This window comes from Calidris pugnax, unplaced genomic scaffold (assembly GCF_001431845.1).
Source record: "Calidris pugnax isolate Ruff unplaced genomic scaffold, ASM143184v1 scaffold41, whole genome shotgun sequence".
NCBI lineage: Eukaryota > Metazoa > Chordata > Aves > Charadriiformes > Scolopacidae > Calidris > Calidris pugnax.
The window spans coordinates 14,095,634-14,113,540 of record NW_015094509.1 but is presented as its reverse complement, the minus strand read 5'-3'; the positions used below and the strand labels follow the sequence as shown (position 1 = coordinate 14,113,540).

At 40.2% G+C, this 17,907-nt stretch overlaps 1 protein-coding gene across 4 annotated transcripts in view; it reads left to right on the top strand.

Moving 5' to 3' along the window:
- The first annotated feature begins 363 nt into the window (after nucleotides 1-363).
- The window catches only part of NUDCD1 (NudC domain containing 1), a 36,445-nt gene continuing 18,901 nt past the window's right edge, over nucleotides 364-17,907 (top strand). The window contains exons 1-5 of one of the 4 annotated variants that reach the window (XM_014965601.1): nucleotides 375-508; nucleotides 4,718-4,841; nucleotides 5,933-6,032; nucleotides 9,601-9,755; nucleotides 16,318-16,503. In XM_014965601.1, the coding sequence (XP_014821087.1) occupies nucleotides 9,648-9,755; nucleotides 16,318-16,503 (294 nt within the window). In that variant the 5' untranslated portion in view covers nucleotides 375-508; nucleotides 4,718-4,841; nucleotides 5,933-6,032; nucleotides 9,601-9,647. Of the gene's footprint in view, nucleotides 509-4,717; nucleotides 4,842-5,932; nucleotides 6,033-9,600; nucleotides 9,756-16,317; nucleotides 16,504-17,907 lie in introns of all 4 variants that reach the window. The other 3 variants (XM_014965600.1, XM_014965602.1, XM_014965599.1) reach the window with 3 other exon arrangements.

Genomic DNA, 17,907 nt, shown 5'->3' with positions numbered 1-17,907 from the left:
TCGGCCCGGCCCACCCCGAGTCTCTCCCGCCGCGACCGGAGCGAGGGAGCAGCCGCGGATAGAGGGAGCAGCCGCGGATAGAGGCCCCAGCCCCTCCTCACCCCCCGCAGCACCGCCGACCCCAGCAGCAGGAGGCAGATCTCCCTCCCGGATCCACAACCGCCGTCTGCCCCGGGCGCTGTCGGGAAACGTAGTCTGGGCCTGCTCGGCGACTACGACTCCCGGCACTCTCCGGGGCTGACAGCCTGGACTACTGCTCCCAGCGTGCCTCGCTGCTGTCTGGCGGCGGCGCGACCTTTCCCGTGATCCCCTGCGGCGGCTTCCGCGCGTCGCCTGAGGAGCCGCCGCGCTGCCGCTGCCGCTGTAGGAAGCGTTGCCCACAGCCGTGGTATGGCGGGTGCTGCCCACTGCTCGCTGCAGGTCAAGCGCCTGCTCTTGGACCCCAAGTTCGAGGGCTACAAGTTGTCCCTGGAGCCGCTGGCCTGCTACCAGCTGGGGCTGGACGCGGGTGAGGAGCGGGGCTGGGTCTGGCGGCGTGCGCGGCGCTGGGGGGGGTGAGCCCGCCGGGCCTCGCCTGCGGCCTGGCCGGCCCCTCGGGCAGCGGGGGAGGGCACCGGATCCGTCTGCGTTTCTCTCCGTTCTCTCGCGGCGCGCCGCGGCCCTGCCCGGTGGCCTGAGCTGGAGAAAGCCCGGCCGGTCTTATTGGGGGGGGCCTGCACGCCTGTCCTCTGTCGGGAACGGCGGGCAGTTAAGAGACACGGCGTTTCGTCTTGATTTTCCCCGTTATAAATGTCTGCAATGTTTTCATTGGTCACCCCTGCCAGCTTATGTGGCTTCACGGTGGACCAAGGTCTGTTTCTGTTGTCAAACCACTGCTTTACAGCTGTCTGCCCCCGTGAGTCTGAACCTAGTTTCTAACTGGGTAAGAAAATCTGTGTGACAAATGTGGCTGACTGGTGCATGCTTACTGAGGGCAGATGACCAGCTGAGGTAGTTCAGAGTGGTAGCGTACACTTGAGTGTGATAGAGTACATATTTTCTATAAACTTCAGCAAATTAGCTATTTTCCTTTCTTACTCTGCCCAGAGTTCAGAGGTGGCTCTTCAGGCTATGCATTCTATGCTCTGCTTATTCTGCTAAGCATTATTAACACTTGAGTTCCTGGTCCATTAATGGGTTAATTCACTGAGAAGAACATTAGGACAAAGTTGTGTTTGGTCTGTGCCTATAACCCTAGCCATGCCTCTTGAAATCTCTTAGCATTCTACCTTCAATAATTTGTGAAATGCAGGTCTCTTGTAAGGTGCATGAATTAGTTTCTTTTTTTTTTATAAAGCTGGAACAGTAATAAATAATTTGGGTGGACTGATCTCTGCCCCAATATATTTATTGAACAATATACCTGTCTACAGGGTTATCTGTTATGTGTTATTTTAGTTTTGTGTTGAATACATTGGATTAGTAGTGGATCAGAAAGGTGTGTTTGCAGTGGTGAACTGCGTACAACACAATAGAAGTTGTATGTGAATTGTGTGTTGAAAGACGAGTGAAGGAGACTGAGGTGATACTGTGTGTGTATCTATGATAGGACTGGAAAATTTAATGAGTAACGTTTTTGTTATGTATTTTGACGTTTTCACTGTAAGATTGATCTACGTGTAACCTTGCAAAAGATAGTCCAAATCTAAGTGAGCATACATGTGTTAGGAGTGTCCTACAGCTGGGTCAAAGATGGCAACAGTGTAGCATAGCATAGGTACAGTCTCTTAGTTTATCCTTTATTTGATGTTCTTCCTACGGTCAAACTAACTGTGTGGTTCTTGGATAGCCTGTGCTATCTTGTGCACCTGTCCTAAATAGATAAGGAATACAGATTTTCATTAAAATATTTGAATGATGGTGTTGCTAATGCAGAGATGGATCAGGTAATTTCTTGTCCATTCAGACATTTTATGTAATAGTTACAGTAACTTGTGCTGTAGCAGATTGATATGTGTGCCAGTGTTCTTTTCTTTCTCCATTTCCCACAGCTCAAAGACTCATTGCAGTCTAATGTACTTGGCAGTCCTACCAAATCATTAATACCAAGTCACTTATTCTGTTCTCTGTGTATGCATGTGTATATGTAGATAGACACAGATATCAGTCCACTGAAGAGTGGAAAGCTTTGTTGTTCTGTTGTTTGTTAAAGTTAGTAAAATGAAATATAAACCAAACCAGGCCCTATAGAGACCAAGCCAGGTCTTCTAGATGTTTTGTTTGTCCATATTTCAACCTGCTTTTAGGACCCACAGGCAGGAAGAAGTTTAAAACATTTCCTTATTAGATCTGTGGTAGAGGGGAATTTTCTAGTGAATTTCTTAAATGCATGGTGACAGTGAAGAAGAAAGGTGAAATTGTATTCTCTTATGTTCCCTTTTAAATACTCTGATTTGCATGTTCATTTATTTCTTCCTTACTGCTACCCCTTCTGTCCCAGTTAATCTAAACTTTCACAGTCATTTCTCTTTTGTCATCTCTCATCCTGGTAACATGTTTCGACTAGTAATGAGTCCCACACTATTTGTTGTTCATTTAGTTCACAACTCTTCATTCTAAATTTTGTCTATTTTATTCCTTATTTTCCTTAGTTTATTTCCATAACTTATTTTCAAATGCTTCCTTTGCATTGAGTTTGATAATGCCTTTCTTTTAGATTACTGATCCTTTGGGAAGGACAAAAGAGCGTCTCATTTACTGTCACCTCTTCTGCCCTGGTCTGATCTCAGCAGAGCCCAAAGCAGTGATTGTGGGACAAATCCATGTCTCCAACAAGGAGTATGTCTTAAGATGCACGACATTTTTAAAGGAGTGAGAACCTTCCTCCTGACCTCCACTGGTCAGATGTTAGTCTATTTTTTTTTTTTTTTTCCCAGAGGGCTGGAATTTGTTCAAATGTGGCCATCCCTCATGCCTTTTCCACTCTCTTTCCTAGTTGGGAGAATCATTGGATGTATGACGTAGTGTATGCTTTTAGATATAGTAACATCTGAAAAGCATAGTAAACATTCACTGCAACATGGAGCTCCGCTTGCGAGCCAGAAGGGTACGCAGAGAATACATTCCTTTGATCACATGCATTTATGTTTTTTTATGAAAAAATTGAGTTAATAAATGACTGCCTTATTTGCAGTCTGTTTAGACTAGAAGGTATGTACTTCAGTGAAAAGTAGTTACCCCTCAGTAATGCTACATGGAAAATATGCGTTTGTGTCTCTTTATGGAGCCAAAGGCACTGATATATTTCAAACAGTTATAGATATTTCCATTTGCATTTTCCATTTCCATTTGCAAAATTAAATATAGAAAAAAAAAGTCTTTAAAGTAGTATATGGGAAATACTAAGAAACTGTGAGCCATGGCTTTTTCAGACATTTACAGCTGCAGTTCATAAGTCTAGGTTTAGGTCTCAAGCATGTGTACATCTCTTCTTGTGTTGTACTCTAATTTCTTGGGAAAGAAAAAGATAGTGTAGAGGCAAGTTCTGCCTTGGAACTGTTGTTAGAGAAGCTGGCACAAGTCAACTTATAAATCAAGGCATTGCTATAGTGATACTTTCACAAATGCCTTGCTAGTTTTTGGATCTTGTTCAATTTAGTGCATGATAGATCCCATTTACTTCTCACACCTGTGTAAGTAATTTGGTCAGACAAAAATATTTCATTACATGGTATCTGCCAGCCTGTGCTTGTTTTCAGCAAGCTATGTGTTTATCAAACAGTAAATTCTTGCTTACTCTATTAATGTAGTTACTGCAGTAGAATAAACAATCCTTGTACTTTTACTCCCCAGCAGCAATGAGATGATGTTGCCATTAACAATAAAAACAGATTTGTTAATGGTAAAAGAAAAAGAATTAATACAGGGTTAGAAGGATCTTTGAATGCTGATACTAGAAAATAAGTTAATGTAATCTCTTCCACTAGTAGATAAGTGTATATGAAATACTAAATTGCTTCCACTGGGTGGCATTGTAAAACAAAGTATGACATACAAACATATAAGCATTCCGTGCCCCAAAATAATATGTCGATATAAGTATTTTACATATTTTTCAGTATTGTAAAGGTGGTTTGATGTATTCAGTAAAACATAAAAAAATGGGGGGGGGCCTTCTCACCCTTTTTTCTCTACTTTTTTCCTCCTTAGTTATGCTTTATAGTGTTTGATGGCAGATGTAAGACTTCACTATTCATTTAAAATATAAGTCCCTTGGTGGTGGGGAGGGGATTCAGAGTAGTATCGCACCTAACTAGGGTTGTTTGGAAATGATACTGAAAGCTGTATACTTGCTTTCTTTTCTGGTGTGACAGAGTATGAATCAGTGTTCCTGGGTTTTAGTAGTGCCAATTTATTTGTCAGAAACTTGAAGGACACCATACATCATTCGGTTGAATAGCTGTCAATAACTGCTGCATGTTAATTGAACCCAAAAAGCTGAAAAAACAGCCCACCAAAACCCCCAGAACAAAAAAAAAGAATCACAAACCAAACAACAACAAAAAATCCTGACCAAAAAACCAAACAAAACTCCACAAAAATATGTGACTGAATAAGGGGATAATCTAATTGAAGTATTTCTTCTTTTCCCTTTATATTAACTTTTCTTTTTCTGAATTTATTTTATTAAGAGCCTTAATTTCTTATCTTGTTTGTCCTTCATTTTTTTTGCACTCAGCTCTGTTGGTTTTCTCCTCATTTTCCCAAGGACCATCAAGAAAACATGAACCTGGAAGGCTGTAGAAAGGAAGGAATGAACTTCATCCTAGTGTAAAATCTCCTATAAGCTATCTGAGCACATGGTATGTAATAGCAGATGGCATTTGTGCACAGATTTCTCTTGATCGCAGAATGGGTCTCAATTAATTGAGGATGGAATAGTTTCTCTGATTACTTCTTGGCAGAGCTATATATACAGGATACGTTCTGTAAGCAGTTGATATCCTTATTTGAAGTGTTTCATGACAGTACAATACACATTTGTTTGATTTACTGGTTTAAAATCACCTACAAATTGTATAGTTTCTGACTTCTGTTTATGAAGAATTAATTACATATTGCAATTATGCAAGGGATTTGGATCTCCTATTCCAGACCCCTTATTATTCAGGGCTTTTCAGGAATAGTGACTAAAAAACTGAAGGACAGAGAATTTATTCATGTTGTTCCAGCTTTTATAAAGCTTATCACCTTACAATCAGCTAACCAGTAGTATATTGTTGCAAGAATTTTCTTGAAAGGTTATACATTTGCTTTAGGAAGTGTCTATTTGGGACTATTTTTACACTATTTCTATGTGTTTTAGTTACTATTCTGCCAGTAGCAACATGTCTAGGGATCAGGGAGGGAGAAGTGGAGAAATAAAGTCTTACAAAATAAGACAGTTTTAGGTTTTCTGTGCTAAAAAAGCTTACATGCTACCGCATGTGTATTAGAATTTCAGATCAGTTAATGTAGCTATACAGGAAGTAGATGACATGTTCTTGGTATCACTGAAAATAATTATCTTGGATTATATTTGGTTTTGCCTAATTGTTTACAGACTATTCACATCATCTCTTGTCGTGTTGGGAAAAATATCTCTCTGATAAAGCTTGATTGTACAAACAGCTTTAAAGTGCATTTTCACAACACATCCTTCTAATTTCTCTTACAGTGTAATTTACTGTAAAATATTCTAATTAGTTAAAGTAGAAATTGGAATGGGTAGCAGACTTTCCCATTACGACAGATGTATTTTCTTCTCCCTCTCTTGTTGATATTCTAGCTTTATTTGAAGGGCCATGGCCTGGGGTACAGTAATTTATTAATTGCAGAGGTACGGAAAGCCCTCCTGTGGGGTGAATATGAGTAATGATATGAGCTGAGTGTAATTAATAGTGTTGGTTTGCAGATATCAACAGTGATTATCAGCAGATGGATGGCTACACTCAGACTGGCGGTCTAAGGCTTGATATCCAAATCGTGACCAGTGACGAGTGGCATTCTCAGGGGTTGGTATTGTAACTGGTGCTGTTTAACATCTGTGTTGGTTACTTGGACAGTGGGATTGAGTGCACCCTCAGCAGGCTTCTCGATGACACTAAGCTGCCTGGAGCAATTGACACACTGGAGGGAAGGCATGCCATCCAGAGGAGCCTGAGAGGTGGGCCTCTGTGAACCTCATGAAGTTCAAAAAAGCCAAGTACAAGGTCCTGCACATGAGTCATGGCAATCCCAAGCCAATTACAGGTTGGACAGAGAATAGACTGAGAGCAATACTGAGAAGAAGGACTTGGGGGTGTTGATGGATAAAAAGCTCAACATGAGCTGGCAGTGTGTGCTGGCAGCCCAGAAAGCTGGCTGCATCAAAAGAATTGTGGCCAGCAGGTCAAGGGAGGTGATTCTGCCCCTCTACTCCTCTCTGGTGAGACCCCACCTGGAATATTCTGTCCAGCTCTGGGGCCCCCAACATAAGAAGGACATGGACCTGTTGGAGCGAGCCCAAAGGAGGGCCATGAAGATGATCAGAGGGCTGGAGCACCTCTCCTACGAGGACAGGATAAGAGAGAGAGTTGGGGTTGTTCAGCCTGGGGAAGAGAAGGCTCTGGGGAGACCTTACAGCAGCCTTCCAGTACCTAAATGGGGCCTACAGGAGAGATGGGGAGGGACTCTTTTATCAGGGAGTGTACCTATAGGATGAGGGGTAACAGTTTTACACTGGAAGAGGGTAGATTTAGATTAGATGTTAGGAAGAAATTCTTTACTCTGAGGGTGGTGAGACACTGGAACAGGTTGCTCAGAGTGGCTGTAGATCCCCCATTCATGAAAGTATTGAGTTGGTCAGGTGGGGCTTTAAGCAGCCTGGTCTAGTGGAAGGTGTCCTTGGCCATGGCAGGTGGATTGGAACTAGGTGACCTCTAAGGTCCTGACTCTAACTGTTCTGTGATTAGGAGACTAAATGCTAATTGTACTGTCATTTTGTAAGCATTTTATATAGTATGACTGGATTTTTTTATTAATCAGTGTAATCTTGCAATGTGTCCTATAGCCACTTTTATGTTAATAGCCAGTATCTCTAATGAGGTCAGTTCTCAGCTGTCTAGTGACTATGTGATTGATGGTATTGTGGTGGCTATGAGATGCCACTGATTGCACTCCCAAATGGACAGTTTGCAGTAATTGCTGTTCTGACAGAGTGGAATAAACTACTGCTGCTCCAGTAGGTTTTCAGTAGATGCTAAAGAAAAGTGTAAGAAATCTAAGATGAAGATTGCTGGATAGAGTTGTGAATGGTCTGTGTTACGGGGGTGGATGGAAGTGAAATACTGGTGGTGTGGTTTAGCCCCAGCCAGCAACAAAGAACCGTGTGGCTGCTTTCTCACTCCACCCCGTCAGAATTCTCACTTCTGTCAGAATTTAAGACTATGAAATCCATGTAGTTAGGTGGGATATTTCTTTTGGTTGCTAGCTTCTTGGAGTTACTGTGGAGTAAGTTTTCCCTTACTGTAATACCATATACAAATCAGGAATGATTTGTGCTCCTCCAAGCAGACTTAAAATTGTTGCATGTCTGTTTCATCTTGTGAGGGTTATTGACAAATTGAATCTCAACATATGTTGGGAAGAGACAGTACAGGTGTATTGGGTTTGCGTGGCCAGGCTTTGGTAGTGCAGGAGGGCTACAATGAGAACTTCTGTGGAGAAGCTGCTGGAAGTTTCCTCTGTGTCCAACAGAACCAATGCCAGCTGTCTCCAAGATGGAGCAGCTGCTGGCTGAGCCCATCAGCAACACCAGTAGTGCCTCTGGGATAATGTACTGAAGAAGGGGAAAAAGTTGCTGCACCAGAACAAAAGCAGCAGAGAGTGAATTGAGAATATGTGAGAGAAACCACTTTGCAGACACCAAGGTCAGTGAAGAAGGAAGGAGAGGAGGTGCTCCAGGAACCAGAGAAGAGATTCGCATGCAGCCCATGGTGAAGACCATGGGGAGGCAGTTTGTTTCCCTGCAGACTGTGGAGGTGAAGGTATCCACCTGCAGCCCTTGAATGACCCTATGTTGGAGCAGGTGGATGCGCCCGAAGAAAGCTGTGACCCTGTGGGAAGCCCAGGCCGGAGCAGGCTCCTGGCGGGACATGTGGAGAGAGAAGCCCATGCTGGAGTAGATTTGCTGGCAGGACTTGCGACCCTGTGAGAGGTCTATTCCTGAAGGACTGCATTCCATGAAAAGGACCTGCGCTGGAGCAGTTCATGAAGAACTGTAGCCCGTGTGAAGGACTCACATTGGAGAAGTTCGTGCAGGACTGTCACTGGTGGTAGGGACCCCACGCTGGTGCAGGGGAAAAGCGTGAGGAGTCCTCCCCCTGAGGAGGAAAGAGAGGCAGAGAGAGTATGTGATGAACTGACCGCAACCCCCATTTCCCCATCCCCCTGCCCCGCTGTGGGGGAGGAGGTAGACATAGTCAGGATTGAAGATGAGCTGGGGAAGAAGGAAAGGGTGAGGGGAAGGTGATTTTATTTCTTATTACTCTACTCTGATTTTGATTGGAAATAAATTAATTTCCCTGAGTCGAGTCTGTTTTGCTTATGATGGTAATAGGTGTGTGATCTCTCCCTGTCCTTATTTCAACCCAGGAACATTTTGTTATTTTTTTCTCTGCCCTGTCCAGCTGAGGAGGGGAGTGATAGGGTGGCTTTGGTGAGGACCTGGCATCTATCCACAACAGACCACCATAAATGGTAGTGGTTATTACATGATTGTCATGATTTCTGCTGGGGTGGAGTTAACTTTCTTGCTGGCATCTGGTGTAGTGCTATGGTTTGGATTTGGGGTGAGAAGCAGTGATTGTAGTGCAGTGATGTTTTTGGCTGTTGCTGTACAGTCAAGGCCTTTCCCACTCCTCACACTGCCCTGCCAACGAGCGAGATGGAAGGGCACATCAAGAAGTTGGGAGGGGGCACAGCTGGGGAAACTGACCCCAGCTGACCAAAGATATATTCCATCCCATGTGACATCATGCTTCATATGTAAAGCTGGGGAAAAAGAAGGAAGAGGGGGACATTTGGAGTGATGGTGTTCTTCTTCCCGAGTAACTATTACGTGCACTGGAATCCAGCTTTCCTGGGGCTGGCTGAACATTTGCCTGCCAGTGGGAAGCAGTGAATGAATTCCTTGTTTTGCTTTGCTTGCATGTGCAGCTCTTGCTCTACCTATTAAACTGTCTTCATCCCAACCTACGAGTTTTTCCTCACTTTTACTCTTCTGATTCTCTTCCCCATCCTGCTGTGGGGGAAGTGAACAAGTGGCTGCGTGGTTTCCAGCTGCCAACTGAGGTTAAACCACAACAGTGATCACAGTGAATCACTGCAGTGGCCTTCAGTGTGGGTGAACCAGCTTTCCAAGTTTATGGTGAAATTTTAAACTGTATACATAATGTATTTTTCTTAAAATAAACTGGACCTGTGGACTAAGGATGGAAGAATTATTTTTAAATTACTAGTTTGACCTTTAAATTATTAAATTATAAATAAGTAACTAAATAATTGTTAAAATAGTATTTTCTTTTTTTTTTTTCTCCACAGCTGTAGCAGAAGTGAAGCTTCGTGATGATCAGTATACCCTTGACCACATGCGTGCTTTTGGCATGTATAATTATCTTCATCTTGATTCCTGGTACCAGGATAATGTTTACTATGTCGATCAGTTTGGAAGAGTTATGAATCTGTCAGTGACTCTGGTAAGAAAAAACTTATTTTAAAAGTTACTGAATTTGAAAAGATGTGGGGTAGATAAGGTAGAAAATATGGCAAGTAGGATCCGAATGCAAAAACTGGGGGCAGCTATTGCCAGGAAGACAGGTAGATTAACAAAAATGTGGTTCATCAGGAAGGATGAAAGGATCTTAAGTGAGGTTTCCAACATCTTTTCGTTAATAGTATTGCATTAGTATTGCAATAGTGTTGCATTTGCTTCCATCCTGGGGAAGATGCATATGATGACAAGTTGAAGAAAAGAATAGACACTTATTTTCTAGTTGCTGGCTGTTTCTCTCCTTTGTTACTTGATGTTTGTTTGTTTGCTAATTTGAAAATCCAATCATTGTAGATATGAGGAAAGAAAGAAACTACGCAGGACAATTAAGAAGCCTTTATGGACTAATAGCTTAATCTAGGCATCACTTGTTAGAGGCAAAAAGATGCTGGTGGCCCTGGGCAAACATGAAATAGAGTGTAAGCAAACTAGGCCAAGTCTGAAAAAGATGACAGTTCTCTGCTTTTATACTGATATTCTTAAGTAGTCAAACTTTTCTATTTCTTTTGAGCCATTTTAATGCATGGATGCACTAGTTTCCATTACAAAGCTACTCTTCATTCTGGAGGGGAAAGGACTTGGTTCTATAGGCACAATGTTCCTGCCAGAAACATTGTGCCACATGCAATTGTAGTGTGTGGTCATTTAGGAATAAAAGACTGTGTGGAAAGGAAAATAGCCATTCACATGTTACCAAGGAATTTGTCTTCTACCTTGTGGGCCAAAGAAAACAGGGTGATATGTGATTTTTTTGAGAGAGCGTGGCTTACCTTGTGCAAGGTTCTGGAGGTGGAACTAGGCCAGGGCTAGGCTGAGAAAAATTCTGAAATGGTACTTCTAGATTTTTTCAGGAAGTACAGGTTTCCAGAGGATGGTAGGCTGAGAACTGAAGCTGGAAAATAGTTCTTTTACTTTTCATAGAACACGGAAGCAGTTGGATCCTTTGACAGACTCTTGCTGAGACAGAATAATCTTCTGGGACTTCTTCCAAATCTTTTGAGATCATCTGGATTCCCCATAGGAACATAGAAAAGAAAGAAGCTTGTCAGGGAAAGCCTTCTGTGAACAGTGGCTCGTCACAATCTCTTTTTTTGGTGTTTTTTCCTTGTGGTTGGTTAGCCTTGGCTGGCTGCCAGACAACTACCCAGATGCTCTCTCGTTCCATCTCGTTAACATGGTGGGGAGATGTGAACGTCTCCTCCACGCTCCCGTCTCAGCTGCCAGGCTCAGCCGTGCCCTGTGGTGCAGCCATGGGAGAGGGTTGGAGGAGGCTGTGTCCAGCCTGGGGCAGCCCTGGCCTCTCCTCCTGGGGACCACCCCTGCCCCTCCACTGCCAGCACAACAGAGGCACCTAGGACATTCCCTTATTAGAAGGGCACTAAAGTGTGTAAATTTCTTTCTTAGCAGATAAACTGGATAAAGGATTTTACATCAGGCAGTAATTTCCATTTTTATGTGCAGTAAATTGAAATAATAAATACTCTTCTCTAGATCTGGTGGGTCCAGTGGAATCTTCAAAAAATGGCACTTCTAATATCTTGTCACACGTTTCAGTTCCACTGGACTGTGAAATAAATGACCACCTTCTTGTGTCCTAATGCACAATACAGGGCTGTTTTGCAAAGGAAACATGTTTGCATATGAATAAAGAGGAATGTTTATTCAGAAGCATCAAAAAGGTGTCCCATTACAAATGTGCCTAGCCATATATTAGTCAAATGTATATTACAAATAATACTGTTTTCAGCCAAGTATAGCTTACAAGTTAGCAATGGCCACATTTAAAATTCATGTCACTTCTTTAAAACAGAAGATGGAACAGGTTAACTTGGTTGTCCTAAATCCAAAGTGAAAGAACAGATAGGCTGTTTAACACGTAGCTATTTATAGTTCTTCCTCCTCTTTTGGTTGCAACTTTGATTCTAATATGGCAGTGTGTTAGTTATCCGTAAATCACGAATTATCCCTGCAACTTAGGTGTTTAAAAAGATGTCATCTGTGAAGGCCAAAGGTATAGATAATAGCTTGCCACTTGCTCAAAATCAAATATAATTGAAAAAGAGAAGTGATTAACATGAGCAGTTTTTCTAAGTCAGTGGATGAGTATTCAGGTGGGTTTTTTTATACCAGTTGAGGAAGTTGTTACCCTTGGCTGGAAATACTGTATAGAAGCATTAACATTCTTCTATTACAGCTGTTGGGCTTCTTTCATTCAACAAGCCAGCATCAACATTTTGTTTTAAAAACCCAATGAGTACCATATTGGCAGAATTCCCAAGTTTATTTTTTTGGATTGTTGCGTATTTTTTGGCATCTGACTTGATTTTTTTTAATTGCTTGATGTTTGTAATACCATAATATAGCTCGAAAGTATTTGGAGATTTTTCCTCCAGCGGTTAAAAACTTGGACTTGTTTTCTCAACCTTCATCTCTTTTTGCAAAGTGTGGTCTTCTGTAATATTACATCGCATAGTCCTGTAAGTCACTTGTAACAGGGATGGTGCTTCTTCTTTCTGTGATAAGATGCATGGAATTTTAATTTTTTTTTTTTTTTCTAGGCACAGCAGTCATTGCTAGTTACAATGGAACACTTTTGTTGTAGAAAACACTGCCTTTAAGTGAAACCTTAAAATAAAGTAAAAGATGAGGAAGCCATAATTCTTTGTATTTAGTGTTTGTGGGATTTTTGTTTGGGTTGTGCATTTTGGGGTGGTTTGGGTTTTTTTTGTGTTGTTGTTTTTTTTTTTTTTTTTTTTAATTCTTTCATTCTCCCCTCCTGAATGTGTTAAAATTATTGGAATAGTTCAAGGGGGCAAAGTGATGCAACTAAATCTACAAAGTGCCCCTGAATGCTTCCAGTAATTAAAAATCAGATTTGCTTCTTTTCCGTGGCAGGCTCCGTCCAATAAGCCCTTGTGCCTTTCTGTGGTCACGCTAATCTCTAATATGAATTCAAGTAGGCTCAAAAGGCAAGCAGGCTATCTGTTTGGCATCTGGTCTTTTATGCTGTTGCTTATTAAAATGGTACTTACCCAAATCCAATTTCTCTTGCTTACCTTCGAACATGTTTTAAATACACATCTGATTTTAAAAACATCTGGAAAATATTTTAAATCCCCTCAAATACAGGATTCTCAGCAAATGAGGCCATGATATGCTTTACATGCACAAATGTGCTCTTTCTGTGTTGCACACATGTGCACTAGTGCAAAGAACTTTTAAAGATGAGGCTTTGTATGTGTATTTTTGACTGCCTTATTTCATAGATCAGAATGAGTGAGTTTCTATTACTAGAAGTAGATATACATATATAGATTATTTCTCCCGCACCCCTCCCAAACTACCCATTGCTAGAGTGAAAATAGAGGGGAAGCAGATGCTTAGAAAATATAATAATTTGTGGCTGATATTTCAGGCCTTGTAACGATACACTACTATAATCCGATACTTTATCACTGCTATTTCTTAATTGCATCCCCACCATTACTATAGTAAAGAAGTGCATTTTGTGTGGTGCTGAATAGATAAATACTTGTTTCCTCCCAGGTTTTCAGTACAAATATGCTTCTGTTTGTGCTTTCTTTTACGTGCTTGTAAATATCTTCAAAACTGTCCCTGTAATGTTTTTATTTCAAATTGTATTGTTCTTTTTTAAAAATATATTTCTACTTAAATATCTTCTCATTTTAATGACGTTAATACTGATTTTTAGTAATAAGGGAAGAATTTCCTTATTGTTAAGCACAGTTTTCTGATTTGCGGACCTTCTGAAATAACTGTAAATCAGCTGACTGGAAATGAGCCTAGTAAAATAAAACTGAAAATAATTTAATTGGCTCTATGATTATTAGTTATGGTCTCGACATAGTCTATTTGTTGTTGGATTAAGAAGATAAATAGGATTTAAAAAGGGAAATGTTGATCTGTAAAGGCCAGTCAGGCACCTTTTTTTTCCAGAGAGAACTGTTTACGTGTTCAAATATATGTAGGTACACTAATCTGCAAAATATGTATGAAATCTGTTGTATCTAATTTTGTTTCATTAATGATATATATATATATATATATAAAACTGTCTTTGAGATGAGGGGAAAGGACTGTAACTTTATGAGGAATGTTTCTTTAAGGTACAGAACAGAAGCAACAGGAATTCATTTTGTTTGTTATTGCTGGAAGACCTTTTTGGAGATCTCAGATCAGATCCTGAGGTCTATGAATCGGTATAAGGGGCAAGGTTGTGAATACTTATTTTAAATAAATAAAAATAAATAAATATTGTATTGTTTGTGTCCACTATTTGTTTTAGAATCATAGAACAGCCCAGGTCGGAAGACACCTCAAAAGATCACATGGTCTAGCTTTTCATAGGAAAATGAGCCTAGCACCTTGTCCAGTACCATCGTGAAAACCTCCAGTAACGGGCACTCTGCAGTGTCCCTGAGGAGGTTGTTCCAGCCATTGATTGTTCTCACTATAAGAAAATTCTTCTATGTCAAGATGAAACCTCTTCTGGTGTGACTTTTACCCCTTGCCCCTTGTCTTCTCTATGTGACTTCATAAGAAGAAAGAGCCTCCGTCCTCTCTGTAGCTCAGCTTGTTGGCCACCAGGACCCTCAGGTCCCTTTTAGCAAGGCTGCTCCCCATCCATGCAGATCCTAGCCTGTACTGGGCTCTTTGGTTATTCAATCCCAGGTGGAGGACCTTGCACTTTCCTTTGTTTCTTTTCACAATGTTCTCACTACCTGACTCTTCAAGGCTTATCTGGGTCTCTGTACAAGATGGCTCTCCCTTATAAATGTCTACCTCATCACCTAGTTTAGTGTCACTGGCAAATGTGGTGAGGGTGCTTTCAATCCCTTCATCCAGGTAATTTATGGAGATGTTGCACAGGATGGCGCCTGGCATCAGTCCCTGGGGAACCCCCCTTGTGACAGAACTGCCAGCCTGTTTTAGCAGCTACATAGTTCATTTGAAAAATATGAAGCAATTAAATTTCATTGCAGTTATTTGAAATATTATAGAGATGTAGACTGGACATACAGCAACATCATAGTCACATCTTAGGTTCTTCTGCAAGACTATTTCGTTTGTGTTCTTAATACTGCAGCCTGATCTACTTCATAAGTGGTGGATGAAGTTGTATTGCTGATAAAGCATGTCCTGACCATTTTTTTAAACTGTAGTGCCAAGTTCTTTTCAAATCATGAAGATTTGGTCAGGGGAGGTTTTTTTCTAGCAAGCATCTTGGATATTCAGAGATTACTTCAACTCAGAAAAGAAGGTAAATAATAGTCTTAAACAGGCAAGAGCATTGCTGGCATTCTGCAAGCCACATAATGAGTTACAAAGCCTTATTCAGCAAAGAAAGGACTGTATGTAAGAGTGAAGGCACAAGATAAAGAATAATCCCTAAAAGATATCCTGGAAGACATGCCTTTGTACTTAATGACAACAGTTGGAAATCCAATTTACAGCACAAAAGCAATTTCTTCTGTTAGAATTAGCAGGAAATGAAGAAGGCAGCACAGAGCTAAAGCAGGACTGCTGAGAACAATTACTAGAAATATAGACAAAATTGTTAATCTAACATTCATTTTATGCTATTATGCAATCAGGCTGTTTTATGTAAAGCTTATACAGCAGGAAAATGGATTTTTCTTGTTTATTTTGTTTTGGGGTTTTTTTTTGTGTAAAATTTAGTGTTATGTATCGTTTCGTAAAAATCCACGTCTTTATTGCTCACTGGAGAATTATATCATCTGTGCATTTTGTTTGCTATAGAGTCTCTGTTCATTTAAGCTCAGAAGCTATCGTGCTTGTAGTTTGGCTTAAAAAACAAGATTGCAGTATTCCACTAAAACAGTATTCTAAATATATTTATCGTGATGCATAGTATAATCATAATGTAATGGAAAAGTTATTTGGAAACATGATATTAATTAGTACAGCATTTCTTTGCTATCTAATCACAGTTATTACTTCTCTAGTTTATTGAATAAAATGACTCTAGGAAAGCTGAGAAATTATGTATTGTCTTGAATATACTAGTTGTGAAAGAGAATAGGCTAAAATTCTTAATTTAGAAGTGAGTTTTATGAACTAGTTTGAGTATAATTCTGTGGCTTTAGTATCTTTTAAAGTCTCCACATTTTTACTGCGACTAGAATTATTTGAGGTAAATGGTTAATTATATGGCAATACTAGGGGAAAAGAAAAGACATTTTTAATGCAAAATGTAATTAGTGCTGTAAAATAGAAGGGAAAAAAATGAGTGCTGAAATATCAATTATAGAGCATTCATGCTTTTTGTAAATAGAAACCAACTCAATGATGACATTCCACTACCATTTCCTACTTTTTTTCCAAATATGCTCAGCTGCACAAAGAAACTGGTAGATTGCTACTGAGATTTGTTATTCTTCATTTGTCTGTAAAACTTGCTGAAATTGATAAATACTTAGTCTTAGTGCGTGACTGTTTACTTATAGGACACTGCTCTACAAAAACCAAGAGAAGTTTTCAGGCTACCTACAGACCTGACAGCTTGTGACAATCGCCTTTGTGCCTCAATACACTTCTCATCTTCCACATGGGTTACCCTTTCTGATGGCACAGGAAGACTGTTTTTAATTAAGTCAGGCAAGCGTGGAAACAGTGCATCTGAAAAGTGGGAGGTAAGTCTTGCAATAACATTTTTAAGTATTATACATATATTGAATAATTCTTATTCTTGCATCTTATGAGATCTGCATGTATGTAATGTTGTGAAGAATTAAGCTTTAAATCATAACTGTCACTGATACAGCATTGTGTTCAAGCATAAAAACCACTGATTTTTATACTAATGTCTAAATTAATGATTTCTTTCTGCACAAAATTTATAAAAAACAAGTGTTTGAAGGGGAACAGTCTTTTGACTGAAGAAGAATCGAAGTGTTTCTAAGTAGGTTCTTAAGTCTGTGTCTAGCCAAACTTTTTCTAAAAACCATTTCCCCTTTCCCTTCTCTATTTGTATGTGTCTGTCTAGGTTTTTTTGCCCCCATCTTTTATTGTTTGCTCTTTTGGCTGGCCTGTGGAATGATACATATTTTTTAAAAAGGCCTGAAGTTAATGTCAACCAAGCTAAAAGCTAGTTTAATTTTTAAGTTAGGAGATTTCTGGTGTGTGTGATGTTTGTCTGTGCAGATATAATTGTGCTTGAAATAGTCACCATTTAGTTTGCCCCAGCTTACAAATACATCCACAGAGACTGAAATAAAACTTAAACAAACCTGCTGATTAAAAAGCTTTAATAAGTAACCCTGAGGGTCACCTGCAGAGCAGGTATAATGTAAGCAAAATTATTTCTGCCTCTCAGGTGGGAAAATCTTCATACAGTGCACTTAGCTCTGGAAAATTATCACTCCTTAATATTTTTACTTACAATTTTTGGTTGTAACTGAAGAATGTTTTCATGTTTCTTTTGATTAAATTGTTTACATAATTAACTCTTTTAACGAGTCTTGATACGGGACATTTTTTTACTACACTAATAATGGTATTGGTTATTCTGCTTGGACACAACAAATAAAATTAAGTTACATTTCTTCCTGAGCTACTGTGAGTCTTGTGGTCTGTGCTTAGTTCCTCTTTATTCATGAAAGATAAATCTGTTATAAGGAGCCTACATCTTGCATCTATTTTCTTTATTAAAGGACAGTTTTCTAAGCAGTCAAGGAGGTTTTGTAATTGGTGTGAACTCAGGTATATGTACTGAAGTGGAAGATTTCAGCATGATAGATCGGCTCCTTCCCCTGCATCTTTTGAGAATTCAGTACACAGGAAACTGGTCGTCCTGTCCTTTAGATGGTTGGTTCTGTGTGAGAATGCTGATACATAAAAAAGTTGCATGGCAGTTGTTGATGTAACAAAACCAGGTGATTCATATGTTGAGATTAACCTCAATTTAAATTCACTCTTTGAGTATTTAGAGCACCCAGTGGTTTGCAGTTTACCCATTTGATATGCTGTGTTCATGGATCCTCTCCTGTTCATCAGTTGTTGTACAGCTACTTATTGTAGTAGTAAATAGCCATAAT